At 48.8% G+C, this 20,631-nt stretch overlaps 1 protein-coding gene across 5 annotated transcripts in view; it reads right to left on the bottom strand.

Annotated features, from left to right (window-relative positions):
• The window catches only part of dtx1 (deltex 1, E3 ubiquitin ligase), a 53,830-nt gene that overhangs the window by 20,349 nt on the left and 12,850 nt on the right, over positions 1-20,631 (bottom strand). For all 5 annotated transcript variants that reach the window (XM_035436205.1, XM_035436209.1, XM_035436206.1 and 2 more), the window contains one exon: positions 4,121-4,850. In XM_035436205.1, the coding sequence (XP_035292096.1) occupies positions 4,121-4,850 (730 nt within the window). The remainder of the gene's footprint in view (positions 1-4,120; positions 4,851-20,631) is intronic.

Genomic DNA, 20,631 nt, shown 5'->3' with positions numbered 1-20,631 from the left:
CCATATATATTTTTAACAAGACTGCTGTACACTAATGAAATACATAGCAAAGGAAGTCAGCTAGCTGGATAAACACAACAAATACGTTGAAGAATAATTGCTTGATTTATATCGCCTGCCGCAATAAAGTAACCGACTCTTGTAATCACGTATAGTACATATATTCAATGTACTGTATATGTGGAAGAGTAACTGTGCATGCATTTACAATATGTGTAGCAGGCCCTGCTAATAATTGTAAACTAGCAAGCATAACTGGATTAATATATAAGCAATTTAATCATGTGCTACACACTGGCAGTATCTGCTTGGTAGGCAATACAATGGGGATTATTCTTGTGAGCCAGCACCAGGGAGTGTGGACTTGGTCTTCATAAGCCTTGCGATGAAAAGTCTTTTCTTTTTTTTACCCCGAGTCATAAAACAGAGCGCCCTTCTTCTTTCACTTTATGCTTCTGTTCCAAACCCATTTCCACACCTTGTGCACTCTGGCCAGATTCAGCCCTCAACAGCCGTCTACACCTAGAAGTGCAGACAAGAGTGTGAGGTGAGGAAAAACAGTGGCTCTAAGGACGTCTTCGGGGTCAACCAAATAAAATTAACCCTAATGAACCAGAAGTTATAATACCTATACCAGATGGTACAGGCTTATTATAACTTTGGGTATATAAGGCCTATTACAATACCAGTATTCAGTATTCAATTATTTCATGCACATTATTATAAATGTATTTAAATACTTTCCTGGGGCAGTTATTTTCTTAGGCATTAATTAAAAGGTGACCCAAGGAGCTGCAGGTTTAACGGGAGTAGGTAGATTAGAGGGGCAGCGGAGAGACAAAGCCGGTCACAGCGATGGCTGTTTATCAGCGGTCTGGTCAGGAGATTGTCTGCTGTGATTGTCTTGGATGAGCTGAGGCTCCGGGGAGCTTAGCAGCATGAGACACTTCTCACTTCCCGTTCTGCCAGCTGCCCCCACCTGCGTCGTCTTACTCTCCAAGAGGAAACGCCACCTCAGCGAATCCTTAATGCAACACACACACACACACACAGACACATATATTCTTTCCCTCTTTCTCTCTCACACTCTCTCTCTCACACACACAGCAACTGTCACACACTCACACTCACATATAAATGCATGGATATTTTCTTTCCCACTGTCACTCCCTCTCCCTCCCTCCCTCTCTCTCTCTCTCTCTCTCTCTCTCTCATACACACACACACACACACACACACACACCAGTCCTGCACACAGAATAATCCCCCCATTCATCACATGCATGTCAGATTCAGCCTGTAGCTCTCTGCGGTGATGCATCACCAGACGCTGGGGACATTCCCCTCTACACACACTGACCACTGGATACAGTTCATTAGGCGCTCTGGCTTGTCCTCACTTTTCAAACAGCGTTTCTCATCCCTCAGTAAACCCACGTCCAGCGCGACTGTTACACCGAGCCTGCCTCTGACGGATCCGGGCTTCAGCTCGGTGTTTGCTCCCCAGAAGCCGCCTCTCTCGTAACTTCACAGAATCGCTTTCAGGTCAGGATCGTTCTGCCGAAGCTCCCGTTTTTCTTGATCCATTATTCATCACCTCCCGAGCGCATGCCTCCGTGGCAAATGAAGCGGGTTTTCACAAGTAACGCAAGCGCGCGCTCGCTCGCTCACACACACAGAATCCCACGCACACACACACCCTCGAACCAAAGCGCACACATACACACACTCCGCCAGTTAGCAAGCACTCAAATCCACATGGAGACACACACACGTGCACGCACACAAACACACCACATACATTCAAGTATGCACGCAGAGAGCACTTTCATATACATATTAGACCAACAATACAAACACACATACAGGCCAACAAAAGGCTAGAGGAAAGACACTGTGGCCAACAGCACTGACTGGACAGAGTGTACTGCACCAGGCGAACATATCCTAAACATCTAAACACCCCTGCCACGTCTACCCTCAGCTATCAGACTTTATGGTCCCATTCATCTGAATATATATATATATATATATATATATATATACACAGTACATGCCACACAGATATCACACACAGACCCTGGACTGCTAACACAGGGAGACGCTGCGACAGTCTGCAGCCTGGATAGCAGCTGTCAATGCGGGCAGTTCCCCACAGCTCCCTCTGCAGAGCCATTGATCACCCAGTTAACAAGAGGTGCAGTAAATCAACGCAGGGGAGGGGAGAGAGAGAGAGAGAGAGAGAGAGAGAGAGAGGGACAGGGAGAGACAGCAAGAGAGAGAGAGAGAGAGAAAATTCAACTTGAAATTGAGAGAATAGCTATGGAGAATAAAGGAGTATATAAGTTGCTGCAGATAGAGAGACAAATTAAAGCTTTCCTCAATCTGAAAAGCAAGGATAAAATATACATATCTAGAAGTGATTTTATTCTCAGCTTTGCGGCCAGCAATACCATATAACAATATAACGGCTTGGCTGAAAACTGAATTCTGATTGGCTGGGACATGTGCATTATTTTTCCACATACGCCCGGCTATGAAGTAGCCTAACGCCTGTAAAATTTCAATCACACTTCTGAATTAGAGTTTGGGTCTGGCTCGATAAATAGGGTGGGAATTTGTAAGAGCAAGCAAGCCAACAGTTCCAATATCATACTTGCAATAGTGCCAGCTTGATGTCCATGGATGACTGCATAGAGAGTAGCTAGTCTTGTTATAGCTTGAATATGTGTATAGTTTAGCCTCAGTATTTAATATAATTAAGTAGTTGGCTCGCTAGCTATCAGTGATTACAAACATGCTACGAGACCACTTTGACTTAAAACCAAACAGAATTTTAAAATTAGGTATCCCGCTTGAGGTACTAGAAAGACGTGTTTGTTGCTACAGTGAGTGAAATGGGGTAATAAGGGATATTTGCTGGAATACTTTGAAACGCATATCGCATATTTTGCGGCGCGTTTGTATTACAGCTGACGGAGGTAGTAAATTCCGGTACTTTCCCTCAGCGAAGGCTATTCAAACTGCATAATGCTCAGCCAGCCCCCTCCGACAAGAAAAAGCATAACTGCAATCAAAACGTGTTTCTATATATTTGCTTCATTCTGTTCATACTAGATGAAGAAATATCCTCTATTTTAACGCATTTCTTCTTTTTCACATTCTATATGATAAATTAATAAATGGAGACATATTACAACACATAGCCTAGTTGCACATGCATAGCCTTTATGGAAAAATAGAAAAAGATGGATTAGGCACGCATTCGACGAGTAATCAATCAATCCCTTGCTCGTACCCATCCCTAATATCTAGGATAGATATCCACTAAAGGAGGAGCAGAGAATATAGCAAGGAAGTAATGAATGCAGATCTATATCTAGAAACGATAAATCATTTAAAAAGATGTACGTTTGATGTTTGATGCAACACACACCTACAGCAAAACATGCAACACAGCTACTATACCCATACAAACTACTGTGCAGGACAGCCCGTTCATATCTCAAAAGCCCCATCCAACCCTGCTCACATTCTCCACCAATGCCCACCACCCATGGGTATTCAATTCCCGTCCAGCGGTTATCAAAAATGACATCTAATCAAGCATCCTATAGTGTCACTTTCAATCTATTCTCCAGTTAACAGGGGGGAAAAAATCTAACTATAATAAATGCTATAAAGAGGACAACCAAGTGCTCACACGGGAGAAAACAGTATCAAACACGAGTACTAGGTGCTCTTGAATCACAGGGAATCAAAGTTTATTATAGTGATCTTGAAGAGAAATGTAGATTCAGGCACTCAAAATAGTAAACCAAACCAAACCGTTTACTATTTTGAGTGGCTGGATCTACAGTTCTCTTCAAGATCACTATAATAAATGCTATTCATTGTACAGATAAGTTTTGGTGCCTCTTTAGTGAAGTATATTTAAATGCGCTGACAAAAAACTTGACGTCCAAAATGCATCATTGACTATTGGTTCAGCAAACAGTTTTTTGCGCTATTTATTGAATATTATATAAATCACGTGTATTAGAGTTATTCATGTGTTGGAAAGAACGTCTCCTACACATTAGTGAAGCAAGGAGCCGGAAGGGTTGCCATGGTCTCTTACCCAGGAGGGATGGCGCCCCTGGCAGTTCCCATGGAGACGCGCTGCGTGCCGGGCCGGTTCAGGTTGTTCTGTCCGTTAATGGTGAGGGCGTGGGCGGACGGCATGGCGGGCAGGGCCGGGGAGCGGGCAAAGTTGCCCCCGCCCTGCGTCGGCCCCACCTGCTCCGCTTTGCCGTGCCCGCCCCCGGCGCCGATGTTGTTGTTGTTGCCGCCGGCACCGGAGCCCGGTGACCAGAGGGAGGCGCCGGCGAAGGTGTTGCTCTGCCGCACCATGGTGAGGGTGCCCGCCGGCGCCCCCGCCGCCCCCCCGTACACCTTGCGGCGCTGCGAGGCCAGGATGGCGTTGGAGGCGGCGCGGGTGCTGTTGACCAGGATGCACTGCTGGCAGGAGCAGGGCTGCCCCGAGCTGGCGCCCACCGGCCAGGACTGCGACTTGGGGATGGAGCCCATGATGAGCGGGTAGGCCAGGTCCATGCGCCGCCGCAGCCGCCGCTTGCGCTGGCTCTGCCGGTTGGTCTGCGCCATGCCGTTGAAGTCGATGAGGTAGCAGAAGCCCAGGGAGGTCAGGTCCAGCCACGGGTGCTGTTTCTCGTACGCGTTCTGGATGGTCACGCAGATCTCCATGTCGTAGGGCGTCCAGGAGCCGTTGTCGTTCTCCCACTCCCAGACCACGCCCTTTCCCGGGGCCGACGACGGCTCGTAGAAGTTCCGCTGCACCGGCCGCATGGTCCCTTGGGGAGAAAAGAGCACATTACGTTCAAATCTCACTGAAAATGCGCACCATGGAATTATGGGTAATACTTTCTTAGGAGATGGTCTTCATAATGTCTTTGCCTGTACATCTAAGTCATTGCTAGAACCCTTGTCATAAGCAGAGACTGCATAAGCAATACGAGCAGTTTAAAACAACACAAGGCTCAGCACTAGGTTAATATGCTGACAAAATCTGAAAAAGACTTTGGCAGACCCCAGAGAATTTTCAGAAACATATTAAAGCATCCAATTATACAATTATATGATGGAAGAATTTCCTTTTAGATATGGGTGAAAAAAGATTCATCTTTTAAACCTGTCACTAATCTGTAGGACCTTTAACAGGTTCTATAAAGAGTGAAAGTGTTTAACATAAAGCATTTCATTAAGGTCTGATAAAGTTACCAGTGGTGAAACAACACTATTGTAACAGTTGCCAGCTGTAATATTTATGTATGATAACCGAAATGATTTATTATGTTGCACTTGAGTCATTCCACGGGAAAAGGACTAGGCTATCAAGCCTGTTCCTCAGAATCCATTCATTTTTAATATACACTTTCCTAACATATCTGTAAAGACTAGAACTGAAGGTAGAGCTCCAGATACCAAATAGGTATTGAGAAATAAATGAGCAATGATGATCCAAAAAGGCTGCATTTTACTGAGGCATCATTTTCAGAAGTCTCTGGGAAGAATAAGGATAAGAATCCCATTATTTTTGTAAGATCACAAAGCAATCATAAGTTATTCAAACCTTAAAAACAAGTCGTCTGTGCAAAATAATGGCCATAAATGTGTACTGGTGATGCATCTTCAACAGACGAAAATCACATGCGGGCATATTTTTTCAGCCTCATTCTTTCATCCTTTCATGGAGATATGTACACGGCTAATTTGTGGAAATGGATATCACCCTTACATAACTACATGTTCAGGAACTAAGTTTTACACTGCTATAATGTCTACTTGAATATAATATAGTTTTTGGCCACCATAGTTCACTGTTCTGGGTTCAGTGTTCCAACAGAAAAACCACACTGTTGCAAACTACTGCCCTATTTAAAAAAAAACAAAAAAAAACAAAGCTTCTTAATATAGAATTGTTTCGGGGAAGAAACAGAACCTCAGTGTGCAAGATTATATTTCCTATGGTTTATAGCTGTGAAACGCCACCCCTCTTCCTGTGCCCAAAGAGCGTATTGCATCAAGACATGGCCATAATCACAATTAAGAATATATTTTAACCATGAAGGAATTCTATAAGGATGATGATCTGGTACACATATAAACAATATGTCACCATACTTTATTTGTAAATGTGTCATGAGTGCATGATTATGCCCACGTGATACTTCATTCTTCAAGACTTTCATACATTCTATATTCATATTAGATATTAGGGGCAAAACTGAACTCATTTTCTGTTCTTTGCTTTCAGTGTAGTCACTACACATACAATCTGATAAAAGTGTTAACCCCCAAACTGGCAGCCATTTTGGAACATCTTTAAACCCCTCTATATGTTAAACTATGTGCAATACCATGTCTGAAATAACGTTTTATTTATTTTAATGCACATTGGCTGCCTGAAGGAAGTATGAGGAAAACTTGAAACATAAACCTGTAAAATACCCAAATCCTGGTTGAATCTTGATGGAAAGACCCACTTATTAAGTCATAATTCACCCTACAGGAGTCCAAATTCAGGTAAAGACACTCCATTGCATCGCATACCTCACGATAAAACAGACTCCCTTACATCAGAAGGCTACTTCTATACCCAATAGGTACTCAAACTCCGGAAACATAAAAGCACTGCTGGCCAGTCAACATAAATATTTGCACATACACACGGACCGAAGCCTGAACAATTTGCATTTTCGCCTCTTTAGGCAGAATGTGTAAATTAACTAGCGACAGAGCTGGAGAGTACCGGGGGGGGGGGTGTGCCAGTAGCAGTACACATCAGCGGTATTTTAACCATGACAAACACAGAACCGCAGGAGCCGGGATTTAATTCAACACATCTTATGGCTCAATTTCAATATGTAAATCACCTCACTTACGCTGTGCATGTCATTTATCGACGACTCATTTTTCTGCACAACATGCTGCGTGTGCCGTTATGGTTAACCGGGTTTTGCATGCAGGCGCACGGCCCCCCGCCTCCCCCCTCCTCCATTTTCATGAACGCTTCAATCACGCTGCTGTCACCTTTAACGTACATTCAAATGCGCCGCTTATTTATTTCCTTGACAACCGCGCACGGGACGGAGACGGGTTCCGGCGAACTTGACAAATGAAGGAAAACGCAGACCGAACATTGCGGCCGTACCCAACTGCCATTCTGCTGGCTGGACAGAATAACTGCAAGTTAACAAGAATTCCATCAGCCCACTCCCCCCGGAGGTCTTTTAAATGTATAACTTATTAGCTGCCTTTACTGTAACACCACTTCCCCACCACCACCAATCTAGCCTTGGCGCTACTGTAGATAGTCTAGTACACGCTAGTTTGTCAGCAAATGTCAAGACTGGGCTGAATGCCCCCTTCCCATCATTATGTATTCTTAAGTTGTGTGGCCTTATGTTGATATGAAAAATATTTAAAAAGTAATAGAAATCTTTTGGAGGTTATTTGATTAAAAAAAGATCTAATGAAAATCTTAAAAGGATAAAATGCCCATTTTGGTAATAACCCATACAAATTAACTGGACCACAGTGCATTTTTACTCTTGAGTGTTGCACTGGCCTTCCGGAGCAAGGCTCTGCGACGAAAGCCACAGGACTGAAAAGAGATGACGGCACAGGCGGACGGCTGGCTCTTTAATGAGATTTTACTGGCGTAACAAAACAGTTAGCAAACAACTATCAATTTTAATAATTCGCTACACAAAGCACACAGAGGCTCACCTTATAGATTTCTCCTCGCTACACACTATGTCCTAACGATTGAATGCCTGACCTGCAGTCAAGCGATACATTCCCGAGGCCAGTTACATCACAGATTCAAATCACTTACGAATTCCTCTCTTCGATAATATAAAACAATACAAAACAGACAAACTAGTTTATAAAAACAAAAGTTTTGACTTGAGCTGATATTAGAAAACTTTTGCTAAGCGACATTAGTTTTAGGCTACACAATGCCCATTACTTTAATCAGTTTGGCACAAGTTCCTGCAAGACCAGTTGTACCCCCACTGGCACCAACCTCCCCACACCACCCTCCAGATCAGTAGGGGGAAATTGAACTTTTTTTTTAATGGGCAATTACAAAATGGCTCTAATCAGTCATCCAACATGGCTTTAAAATGGGTAATAATGAGTACATGAGTTGAATAACCGAACAGCAGGTATGCAGGAGTTTCTCTCTCCCTGTTCTGGGCGGTACCTCAGCCCTTGGGTGGGGGGGTGGGGGCTCCATTATAACGCCATTAGAGAAGCACATGCAGGAAATCAGGACACCACACCCCATCCATCTCCCTGATGTTCGGCTGCAAGGGCATCCAGTGGCCGTGGCCTGGGACACACGCTCCCCCCCCCTTTAATTTAACGGGTAAATGCACTCCCTCACAGGGGAGCGCTGGGTGATAATGGAAGGACGTGCCACGCCGGGGTGGGGGGGGGTGTGGTTCTGGGGGTTGAAGGGAGGGGGGGGTAATAACCCCACAGCCTCCCAGCTCTGGCTCCTGTGCTCCTGAGAGGAAACAGCATCAGCACAATCCGGAGCGACGACCTTGAATCACGACCGCCCCCCTCGCGTTAAAGCAGCGGGCTTTACGGCTCATTTCACACCGGGTGGGGGGCGCCGAGCGTCTCCTCCCGCAGGTGCCCGGAGCAGGGACGGGCCACTGCTTCACTCGGCTGGCTCTCTGGTTGTAGGGGGGACCCAGATCAAAGGGGACGCGCCGGGGCTCTCCCGCGGGGGGCCAGGCGGCGCATCTGACGGCTGCAGACGGGACGCGGGCTCCGCTCCCTCAGACCCCATCGATCTGGGCCTTCGTACCTCCGGCCTCGTTAAACGGTGGATTAATGCCCGGCCCTTACAGGCTTAATGGCTCCTGTTTGTTTCGCCAGGCTTTAGCGCACTGTCACGCGGTGCCAGCGACCGCCTGAGCCGGTGAAACGCCCCCTTCTGCAAGCATGTCAGCCGGCTCCATTATAGGGGCGGTGCACCGTAAATGGGAGGTGGGTGGGTGGGGGGAGTAGGTAAAATAACAGGTTTGGTAAAGGACACAGGAAAGGAAGGCAGCCAAATTAGGTGGGTGACAGGGCAAATGTGCTTTCCCTTCGATATTGCTGATTACTAGGAGAAGTCCTCAGTCCTAGTTCTAGAGAAGCTGTGCTTGTGCCTTATGGAAAGACCTTTGTATGGGGCGCATCTTACTGTGGAAATTGAACACAATGGTGGTTGGATTTCTCCTTATTTAAAAAAAAGGAGTCCATAGCTTGAAACTTCTACTAACCCTTTCAACCCTCCGGACCACATAACCTACCATCCGCCGGTAGCCTAAATCCACCCAGGCACTAACTATAGCGCTTGTTATCCAGTCCGTGGAGAAGGGGTAGGACTGCAGGAGGGGTGATGGGAAGGTCAGGGTAGAATGGGGGTAACAGGACGCTGCACTCAAACACACTCATGACTCCAAGTACTTCCTCCCAGCTCTGGCCATAATTGCTCCATGCACGCAATAATTAAAAGTGCAGAACGTACGCCTTCGCCCTTCCCGCCCGCGGCCCAGCTGCCTTTCTGACACCTTCTGTACGCCCCCCCCAGCTCGTATCCTGTGCAGGAAACGCAGAAGAGTGGTCACTTCCTGTCCGACCCTCTGCTTCTTCAGCAACTCTCTCATCCTCTCCCGCTCCCACCCTTCCTCCCTCTCCATTCCTCTAATCCCTCCCCTCCCAGATGACATCTCCAAGCTGTCTCCTCTTTTCCGAAGGTCACGGGTTACCCCCCACCGTGAATCATGCGTGTGTGTGATATAATGCCGTGTCATTTCTCTCGCCGGGAAGCAGAACTCCATTCCAGCAGCAGCTTTGAAACGGCAGGGTTAGGGTTAGATTTAGGGTCACTCTTTCTCCCACTTCCCTGAGGAGCCATCTGCAGCCAGCTGTGCTTGTCGCTGGATTCTCTTTGTTTTACAGCGAGTGCAATGTCAACCAGATCCCCAAATATCTGTTTGAAGTATTAATAGAGAATACTGTTTTTTCAAATGTCATTTCAAATTAGTAATAGAGAGCACAATGTCTTTGCATACTACTGACAAAATACTATGCATTTTCAAACTAGCATTACAGAATGTTATGTACTTTCAGCTGAGTATTAAAGAGTAGCATTTCTTTTTGAATGAATAACAGAATAGCAGGTCTTCACACATTACGGCGACTGAATACCATGCTTTTATAAAATTCATATTAGAGAATATTATGCCTATTCAAACTAGTATTAAAGAATCCCATTTCTTCAATCTATTCTCTTTTATCAGTAGTAATAAAGAATACCAAGCCTTTTAGCAAGGTAATACAAAGCGGTTGTCAGCGTTCCAGTACTGAGAAATGTATACAAAAACATGTGTCCTGTACCCATGGTGAAGAAAGCAAATACATCCACAATGATTCCCACTGTAATTGTATTGTTTTTCATCTTTGTGTCAAAGCCAACAGATTACAGGCCTACATGCCAACGCCCCTGACAGCCCGTCAGCTGACCATATTTCCATGCCAACGGAGCACATTCCTCCAATGGCACAGCACCCCTGAGAGAACACTGTGTTCGCCTTTCGGTGCTCCTGGGCGAGAACCCCCGATTTCACTTGTTTCACCGGCGCTGGACCAAATCAATCAGCCGGCCCTGGGTTCAATCAACAGTGCACATCTGCAGAGCTGACACAATGCCACGGCAACAGCAAAGGATTACTCATGCGCTCCGAACGATAGGAAATGGCAGGCCAATAAAAACTGTCTCTTCCTTCCCAAACTCCATCCCTCCAACCTGACTGACAGTGGAGGTTTCCTCTACTAATCTTTCTGCCTTCAGACAGATGAGAACATGATGAAAAACCCAGGAGAGGGTTTTATTGGTCTATATCAGGGGTTCTCAAATTCAGTCCTCACAATTGCGAGCCCTGAATTGTAATGATTTACCCTCTTAATCCCACAATATATCAGTAATATACATTCACACAGTGTAGAATAAATCTCTCACATTTTCATCCCAAGACTTTTTAATAAGTCTAAGGATTTCACTTGCAGCAGTGTGCTACATGCCAAATTATTCTGTTTATTTTTAAATAGATTAAATTCAAGACTAACAGGTGAAATCATGGAATTCTTAACTGATTTGTAGAAAACAAAGAACAAAGAAAATGAAAACAAGCCAAGCCTAATGAATCAGCTGAAGGAAGGAATTATGAAAACAAAGACAGCAACAAAAACCCAGCATACCCAGGGGGCCCCAGGACCTTGGGTGGGATTCTCTGGTCTAGATCCCTGCCATGATTGAGTGGAAGGGGCTGGATCACTGTTGTGTGAATCATGACAAAGACAGAGCACTCAGGGACCTTGACTGCACACACCCAGGGAATGTTGAAACTTTCCAGAAACACAAGGTTCTCTAAACACTGTCTAGATGTTGTTGTGATGCAATGGGATACCATTGTCTGACTGAGCTGTTCCACTGCACAGCTGAAAGATTTGAAAGTAATGCTGACGGCTAGTAATGCGTGGATTTCGCACAGCTTATGAACCCAAAGAGGAAGGTTAAAGAGGAAGGATGGGTGAGCCAGAACACTCTCTCCAGCTGAATGACTTAACCAAAGAAATGGAGTTTTGAGAGCAGTGAAGAGGAGGAATCGTCTGCATAGTTCACTCTCATGGTCATCTCCCCTGCTATCATTCCTAGCCAATAACCAACCCTGAGGGTCAGACTTTTCACTGCTTTCAGTGCGGACTCGCATGAGGTAAACGCACAGAATCCAATGGGCAAATAACAACTACATGACAGCTTTCACCTCATGGTCTGCCAGTGCTTTACAAGAGGGGCGGAGCTTACCTTAGAGAAACCACCTGAGTGATACATGGCAGCCATGTTGTGTCAGAATGCGTAACATCCATTGGTTAGGGTGGAGAAGGAGGGATTAACTCCCCATCATTTTATTTGTGTTTTGCTTTTATAAATTCGGGACTCAACTTTGGGCTGAGCATGTCCAATTCCCACCCTAACTTAGAATGGCCAACAATCTGCAACCGCAGCTGTGTTCATGCGTGAACTCCACTGCGGATTCAGGAGTATACACATCCAAGACGCTCCTCCGAAATATGTGGTGTCACCAGTTGCTTCTTTTCACGCAGCTGACTACAGTTAAGCACAGAGCAGAGTCAGAGGAAGAGCCCTGTCCTAAACGGCTTTCGCATGCAGTCCAGCGGCACCATATTGATCAGCAGGGATGACTAGATAGCAATGAACGCCAATTGCACTTCACCCTATGGGGCTACCGGCCACAGTAGGCATGGCGCTGTCCGGATTGGTTCAGAGACTGCGTGGCTCATCTATTCACCACAGCGTGGTGCCTCGTCCGAATCATTCACCCAGCAGCCACCCCCCCCCCCCCCACCCCCCACCCCATTATATTTATATCTAAATATAAGAAGCAGCGGTATACTGCAGGGGATACAGATCAGGGCCGGCAGGGTTGAATGGCACGAGGCGGAGCTGATGCGCTGAACTGCACTGAAAACGCTCCCAGTGATAAACGATGAAATGAAAAATGCAACAGAGCCAACAGCTGGCGACTGTGAATGTGAGCAAGTTAAAAATAACACACACAAAAAAATAATGCTAAATTTTTACCAGTTGCATTTTTTTTATGTCCTTACACATAATATTGAATTGTAGAGTGCAATTTTTATTTCAAAAACTCAATAACAGATAACTCCGGACGCACATCTCAATGTGAAAGAGAAGCCGCGTCCTGTGGGACACCGTCTCGCTGAGCTTGTCTTTCCCCTTTAAACCTGACGAACGGAACTGTGGGGCCGGATCTCACCGTGAGCGTGAGCGCCGGGGACAGCGGCCAGCTCAAAGGCCCAATTTACACGCCCGGTGATCGGCAGCACCTTTCAACACCGCACAGACCCTTCCGAGTGCTGAGCCTATAAAATAACGATTCCAAAATTTCCTTTTAATGCAAGCGAAAGAAATTAGGGCTAGTCACGGGTAGGGAGGCAGCGCTGGCGAATTACAGCAGGATGCGAATAAGAGTGCATGGAGGAGGCTCCTGGTGTCCCCAGTCACTAATCTGCAGCCCTGCATTGCCAACGGTGATGTAATGGCTTAACCTCGAGACACATCTGCACATGCTCAGTTTGGAATGGACCAATCCCTGGGCCCACAGCTGCCCAAGGTGACATAACAGGCTGATGTCTAATGTGAGGTCTGCAACACTCACTGTATTCATTGGACACAACTCCAGGGGTGGGGGGTATGGTATGATGGTTTCCCAGCATACCATTGACACCTGAAGAAATATCAGATCAATTTGTTTGGGCCAGTCATCCTCCTGAACATGCTGAAATTCAAAATGGTATTTTCCAGTGTCCCCAAATACAGTTACATGCTGCACAAAATAAACTGTGATGTCCAAAATGGTAAATAAGATGAAAACAATGAAAACATGAAGAAATGGTGCTTGATATTTTCCATGAAGCTGTGAGCATATCTTTAAAAGGAAGCTTGGCTTTCATCATCTGAAAAAAAGTCTTTGTGAAACAGCTGACGAAGCAATGATGCAAGCCAAAATAAGCACATAAAGTCACACTAATGACACACAGATCAGGACAAACACTAAAAAAAAAAAAATCTGTGCCAACAATTCATAAGAGAACACCAAGTTGTCATTTTGGGAAAATAGTCTGGAAATTCCTTTTGCATGAAAAAGCAAACAGATGGCAAATGGTTATCAAGAAAATTATTTGGAACTCCGCAGTACAGCGGTGACGGTCTTCTCTATGGACTTTCCCAAGCAAGGGAAAAGCATGAGATAGTTCTGCTGTGCTCCAAATCTCCTCCTCCCCCGCCACCCCTCCCCCCTCCGTTCTCTCTCTCTCTCTCTCTCTCTCTCTCGCTCCCCTTCCAAGAAGGACACTCAAAGAGAAACTGCAGAGGAGGGAGCAGCTGAGAATTACCTTTCTTGAGTTGAACGAAGGATGACAAAAAAAGGCAGAAACTTAAAAAATAAATTGGGGGGGGGAGCATTTGAGGAGGAATTGGAATGTGTGAAGGTGAGACGCTGAAAAAAAAGGACGAAAAAAGATGGAGAGGGGGGAGACAGAATGGATGTCTTATTCAGACAGACTAGCATTGTGTACACTGCAGTAAAGCAGCCCCCACAGGCTCAGGGCAGGGCAGGCCAGGCCGGTCTGCCATACAGAGAGAGCGGGGCCGAAGAGGAGGAGGAGGAGGAGGCCCCTGCTGCAGCGGCCGTGGGGAGCCTCTGTGTTACAGCGCGATTGTGTCGAGCTTGCACTTACGGAGGCAACAAAAAAAGGACAAATGAAGTGACTCTACCTGCCAGCCACTGCAGCAAACGCAACCGATTAGCGGAGAAATAACTCCCGGCTCTTTCGCCGCCGCCCCGTGCCAAGGTGCCAGGCGGCGGCCCAAACCGGCTCCTCCCCGCCTGCTGGCCTCCCCGGCGGGGGAGCGTCACGGTCCGTTCCTTCCGCACCGTAGGCCAGGCGCTTCTGCGGTACGGGCGGACCCCGGGGCCCGCTCACCACCCGCGGCCGTGCGGCGCCAGTGCGATTTCAGCGGTCGCTACGGCAACACGCCCTCAGACCCCCCCCCGACCTCCCGCGGAGCCGCGAGACGTCGCCTTCGCACACCGAGCGGCTCTGAGGCGCCTTCGCAACAGACAGCTAATCACCTGGAAGCCTCCCCCTCCCTCCCTCCCTCCCTCCCTCCCTCCATCCCCCGCCATGATTCAGTAAGTAAAGTTCATTCATACAGCATACACGGCCTTGAGTGACAGCTTAGCCCCCCCCCCCCCCCCCCAATTTATCTCTGTGACAAGGAAACCTCTCACGTCAGCTTCCAGCCGGCAAAACGGAGCACGCCACATCCTGAATTTTTACCCCACTCAGCAGAGAGGGTGACAGAACGCTCGTCTCATCGCGGAATGGGGGGTAAAAAGAATGAACAGAATGAAAGTGTAAACAAGTGACAATCTCTCAGCCGCCTCCAGGCTCGGCTGTTTACCGCGCGGTGCCGCCCGTGGGTAGGGGGTCTCCAGGGTAATCTCCCAGGGGAATTTGCTTAGCAACCGCCGTGCGGACTGCACTCGCCTCCAGCCAGCCGCACAAACACCCGGCCACCCCGCCGTTGTGGTCCAGGCTCGTCAGCCCGCTCTGATTAAAGGTAACAGAACCTGACGTGGGGCAACGTGGGCAGCTACACTTACCGCTCCTCCTGACCGCGAACGCCACAGAAGTACAGAGCGACAGGGAATGAATTACCCCAGGAGACCAGCGGTACGGTTACTGATTGGACTCAGCGGGATCGATAGCGGGGCACGAGAGGCGTGCGGCCGCGGGGACCGGGGGCCCCATGGCGGATTCGGTTTCAGGAGCCGCAGAACACCGCGTGCTGGAGCCAGACAGCGCCGCGCCCAGCCTTCTCCTCGCCTGGCGTTCACGAATACCGCCGCGCGTCCCACCTCACCAACAGTCCGTCCCGAGGCTGAACCACTCAGACGAAATGGCCTGGGGGGCGTGTTTATGACCAACAGAGGGGTGGTGGGAGGGTCACATGACCGCCTGTCACTGCAGCACACTTAACATTCAGACCCGAGCCCCTGTAACCTGATGAGAGGCAGATTCTTACTTTTAATCTGAAATCCCCCACCGGCCGCAGCTACAGTCGCAGCTAAAGCCGCAGCTACAGTCGCAGCTAAAGCCGCAGCTACAGTCGCAGTGCACGGCAGTAACCTGCTGACAGGAGACCTGCCTGCTCAGGGGAAGTCTGAGCTTCAGCAGCTGAAACGGGGGGGCATGTTCTCTCAGGCCAGCCTCTGTGATGTCTGCGGGGGTTAAGCCGATTATGGGTGCAGTGGATCAGCACAGGACCATCAATCCAGCTCTAGAAGGGAGAAGTACCGGGCCGGACCCCTGCAAGTGTCTCAGAATCAAAAATCCTAAGAAGATTTGGGGCTCTGACACCCTGACCCCACCCCACCTGCATGAGAAGACATTTACATCGCTGCATTCCTGTGTCCGTGTTGCATTGCTTCATTGGAGAGCTACTGATGTAGCCCCTCCCACAAAAAAAACAAACAATAAAAAACATTCAACCTTCAGCATCTCTCTCCCGCCCACGGTGTGTGCGGAGAGAAGGGTATCCCAGGCTGCAAGGCCGGGCGTGTGGGCGTTGAAGGACGAGGGATTTCTCAGGCTGATTATTATTCACCTTGAAACAGTGGCAACACCACCCCCCTCTCTCCACCCCCCCCCTCCCCAGCCCCACCCCCCCGAGAAGAGCGGTGTTTGCTGACATGCTCGATTAATTAAACTGCCTGGGAGGTGAGGCGCGGTTCCTCGGGGCATCAGCGGCGGGTCCCCCGCGGGCAGCCCCGCTCCGGTTCGCCCGGTTCGGCGCGCCGCCTGTCGCCGGGCTCACGTTTCCGTGGATACCCCTGCGGCCGACCAATGGGAGCCGGCCCTCCGCCGGCGACGTGCGCCCAGGAGTTCCTGAGAGAGAGGGGGACGGGCGCGCGCGTGGGAGGGAGCGGGAGGAAGAGCGGGAACCCATTAGAATTCTGTGCGGCGGCCCGCGGCCGCGCTGCAAACAATCAGAGTAATTGATCGCCGTCCCCGGAGACACGCGGCCGTGGCTTTGAGCGTTTACGGGCGCAACCCCGGCGGCTCCTTCGTCTCCCGCGTCCGTCCGCCTGCCGAGCCAACGCACCCCCCGCCCCCGCCCCCACCCCCACCCCCGCCTCCGCCCCCACCCCCCCGCCCCCACCCCCGCCCCCGCCCCCGCCCCCACCCCCGCCCCCGCCCCCCAGCTTGTCGCAGTAATTCCCCCTCATTTCCATTAACCTCAGGAACGCAGTTTGACTAACGGGATTCCCGGTGTCAGAAACCTTGAGATCCGGTTGTGCAGGTTCCCCAGAAGGGTAAAGTAAAGCACACGTGTACACACACAAGCACTCAACGCAGGCACCTCAAGTGCGATGCCCATATTAAATGGGCATCGGATACAAATTGCATTGCGGCATGAACCCAACAAGCACTCTTGAGCTGCTGCTGCGAATGCTGTAAAGGGTGAGGTTTGGGCTCTCAGGGCTAAACAGAGCATTCTTCGCCAGTAAGAAAGCACAGCCCTCCGCAGCAGGGACTCCGCTGTGGCAGCACACTGCGTTCAGGTTTCACAGGCCTGTGCTGCTCTCACAACAGAGAGCGCAGAACGGAAACGATGAGAGGAGGGGCCTCAAAACAGAGAGTACTGCGGGGGGCGGGGGCGGGGGGTGGGGGGGGGGGCGGGTGGCGGGGGGTGGGGGTGGGGGGCAGGTGTGGGGGCCATGTGAACGGAAGTAGTCAGACAGGAGAGCACTGCTGCAGCTGGAACTTACCCTCCCTCTCCACCACCACCCTCTGCCTCAGTAGAGAGAGAGAGGAAGACAGAGATGGAGAGGGGGAGTGGGCTGACTGATCGAGAGATCTCTCTCAGCCCACAGATCTTCCACAATCTGAGTCCATGTGCGCTCGCACACATAAACTTGCACAAACAAGTAGTGCACACCACCCCCCCGACACACACACACTTTTGCTTACATTTTCCTGTTTACAGATGCAAATGCTCACAGGCAAATACCCACAGACCCACAGACACACATAGTCATTTCTACAGAGGGTTGCACACACACATCCTCATGTGCACACACACACACACTTAAATATAAATGTTTACAGACACACATATGTTTACACTCACTCAAGCACACACTCACATAGATCCAAAGATATGCACAAGCACATTCTAGGCCTTTCAAAGCTGTACTATATCTGGTCCACTGAAGCGTAAAACATATGATCAAGGGAGATTTCACAGATCCGAAGGTTCCAGGGCTGACAGAATGTAGTGGCGAGAGGAAGGCGTCAGCGAGACACAGCCGGCTCAATCCGACGGGAAGCCGAGAAGCAAAGTGTGAAACGAGGGACCGGCGTTGGGCTGCGATGGCCAGGGCCCGTCTGATCGCAGATGAGAGAAACGTGTCCGATTTGCGAATCGGCCAAATCCGCCACCAGCCCGAAGACGTCATCCGCGAAGGCCGCGATTCGCTGGGCTGAAAAGATGAAAGGACCGCGCGGCGTGGGCCGTTCTGTTGGGTCGTGTGCCAGACTGCCCGTGACATCAGTTGGATGACTGATGGAACATAAAAGGCTACGCGGGCTCAGTCATAGCGAGGTTGCTATAGTACGCAGTTAGCTATCTTCAGCGCGCGGCTGTCATTTCCTGTTGGAACGGCGTGCCCTGTTTGAATGGTCCCACGTAAAACGTGACAGTGACATGCAGTTTACTTCCACTTTAAAACTGGAAAAGGGCCGAAAGGGTGAATCTCACCTTTGGCCACTGGCAATGAAGGAAAGGACAGTTACCTTGACTCCAGAACTTTCTGCAATACAGGGCGTGGTTATGACAACCACATTAGGCCCCACTGGGGAAAATGGAAAAGCCTTGTATTGAGGAAAGCAAAAGCACCAGTTGTACTTTCCAAAGGGAAACGATTAAGACACAGGCAACATCAACAGAAGGCAAATTGTCACTGTGGCAGCATCGCTGGGAAAGGGTGATGCGGAAAGCTGACTTCTGTCCAAAGAAAAAGAGTGAGAGTGAGTGAGAGAAAGCGTGAGAGAGAGAAAAGTGAGGATAAAGAGGGAAATGAGAGAAGCATTCAATGATGGACAAATAGACAATGGACAGAGGGGAAAATTACTGCCTGACTGACATGCAGACAGGAAAAGAAGGGGAGAGAGAGATGTGAATGGGGAAAATGAGAGCTACATTGCCATGAAAAAGTACTTGCCCCCTTCCTGATTTACTCTATTATTACATATTTGTCACACTGACTCGTTTCAGATCTCTAGACAAAATGTAATATTAGACACCGGACACCTGAGTAAACACAAAACATTTTTTTTCCAGTTATTAAATGTTAAATGAAAAAATTAATCAAACACCCATATCACCCATGTGAACAATACTCACCCCCCTTATTTACTCAATCAACCAATTAACCAAATTAATTTGATAATTAGATTTAGCTTATTGAACACAGCCAGGCCTGTTGAATCAAAACCTCATTCATATTGAACCTTACCAGCACAGTGAAGTTTGTACAAGCACACAATTCCATGACCAAAGAAAATTCAAGAAGAGATGAGGAAAAAAGGTAATAGTATGCAGTAATAGAGGAAAGGGGCAAATACTTTTTCCACGGCACTGTGCATACGCAGAGAGAGAGAGGTGGACACAGGGGAAAAGAGAGAAACACATTTTCTGCCTTTCCGTGACGAATCCCATCCCGTGTTTTCGGTTGTGCTGTTCCCTGACCCGGCCCCCTTTGCCATCACATCTAATGAAGGAGGCGTTCTGTCTCCTCCCGCAGTTCCCCTGCAGGCGGGGCAGGGGAGGGGCCTGGGGCAGAGCGGGGGTGCTGCACCAGCGCGGGGGCCACGGGGCCAAATGGCGTGTGGCAGGAGGCACCGTGGACAGAAATACAGCCGCGAGACGGACGGCTCGCTCCGCGCTGGCCTGTCCGCAGGGGGGGAGGGTTTGACTGACACCTCGGAGTCAGAACCATGAGTCACGGCACATTTCTGAGAAACGGCAAGGCGAGGATTTAGTCACGAACTACATTCAAACCACAGGCTGGTCCCCCTGTCCTATGGGGGTGGAGATGTGGGTATTTCAATGGCGGCACACAGCACTGCACATAGTACCGCAGACAGCATATCGCGCATTAGTCCAAATGGAAATGTCGATCGGTGAAGTTTATTGCACGAGCTTCTTGGCATGTAATGGCTGAAGACTAATTTGGCCGCATCCAATTAAAACCAATTGCTTTGGTTTGTGTCGATACAGGTGCACCACTTCCACTCCCATAAATAGAAGCAGCAATCGGGAAGAATGCTTCTGAAAACGTATTTGAGTTGCTTGGCCACGCGACTATCAGGAGAAAGGACTAAAACAAAGTCCGCGGCATTTTTTTCCCAGCTAACCCCATAAAGCTTCCCGTCGTGCCGACGGCTCAACTTCAAACATGGGGACAGAACGGAACAATGGCGCACGAGTACCTATGTGTAAGATTTTTCCTGCGCTGGCTTCCTGTGAAAACGAGCCAAGTCATCTCTTTCTGGGCTGAAGGCCCGAAGCACGTCCGCAGCGGGGGTGGGGGGGGGGGGAGTCGAGTGACACGGCCCTCGTCTGAGCAGACACAAACAATTTCGTAATCCCCTCTGAGAGAGAAACAAACACAGGGCCAGTTTTCCCTCCCTGATCACATGGTCTCCTGCAGGGGAGCACGTCAGAACTGAGAGATGAAAAGAAACCCAAAATGGGGGCTGAGTCTTCGTTTCGGAGATTTCACTCTGGTAGTGTTCCTTCATATCCCCATCTAATCAATCGACCCACCAACCCACCTCACCCAATCCCCAATGGGAAGATCTTTCTCCCCCCCCCCCCTCTCTCTCTTT

The sequence above is a fragment of the Anguilla anguilla genome, chromosome 10 (genome assembly GCF_013347855.1).
Source record: "Anguilla anguilla isolate fAngAng1 chromosome 10, fAngAng1.pri, whole genome shotgun sequence".
NCBI lineage: Eukaryota > Metazoa > Chordata > Actinopteri > Anguilliformes > Anguillidae > Anguilla > Anguilla anguilla.
Note: the sequence above shows the minus strand (reverse complement) of the source record. Positions and strands in the feature narration are given on the sequence as shown.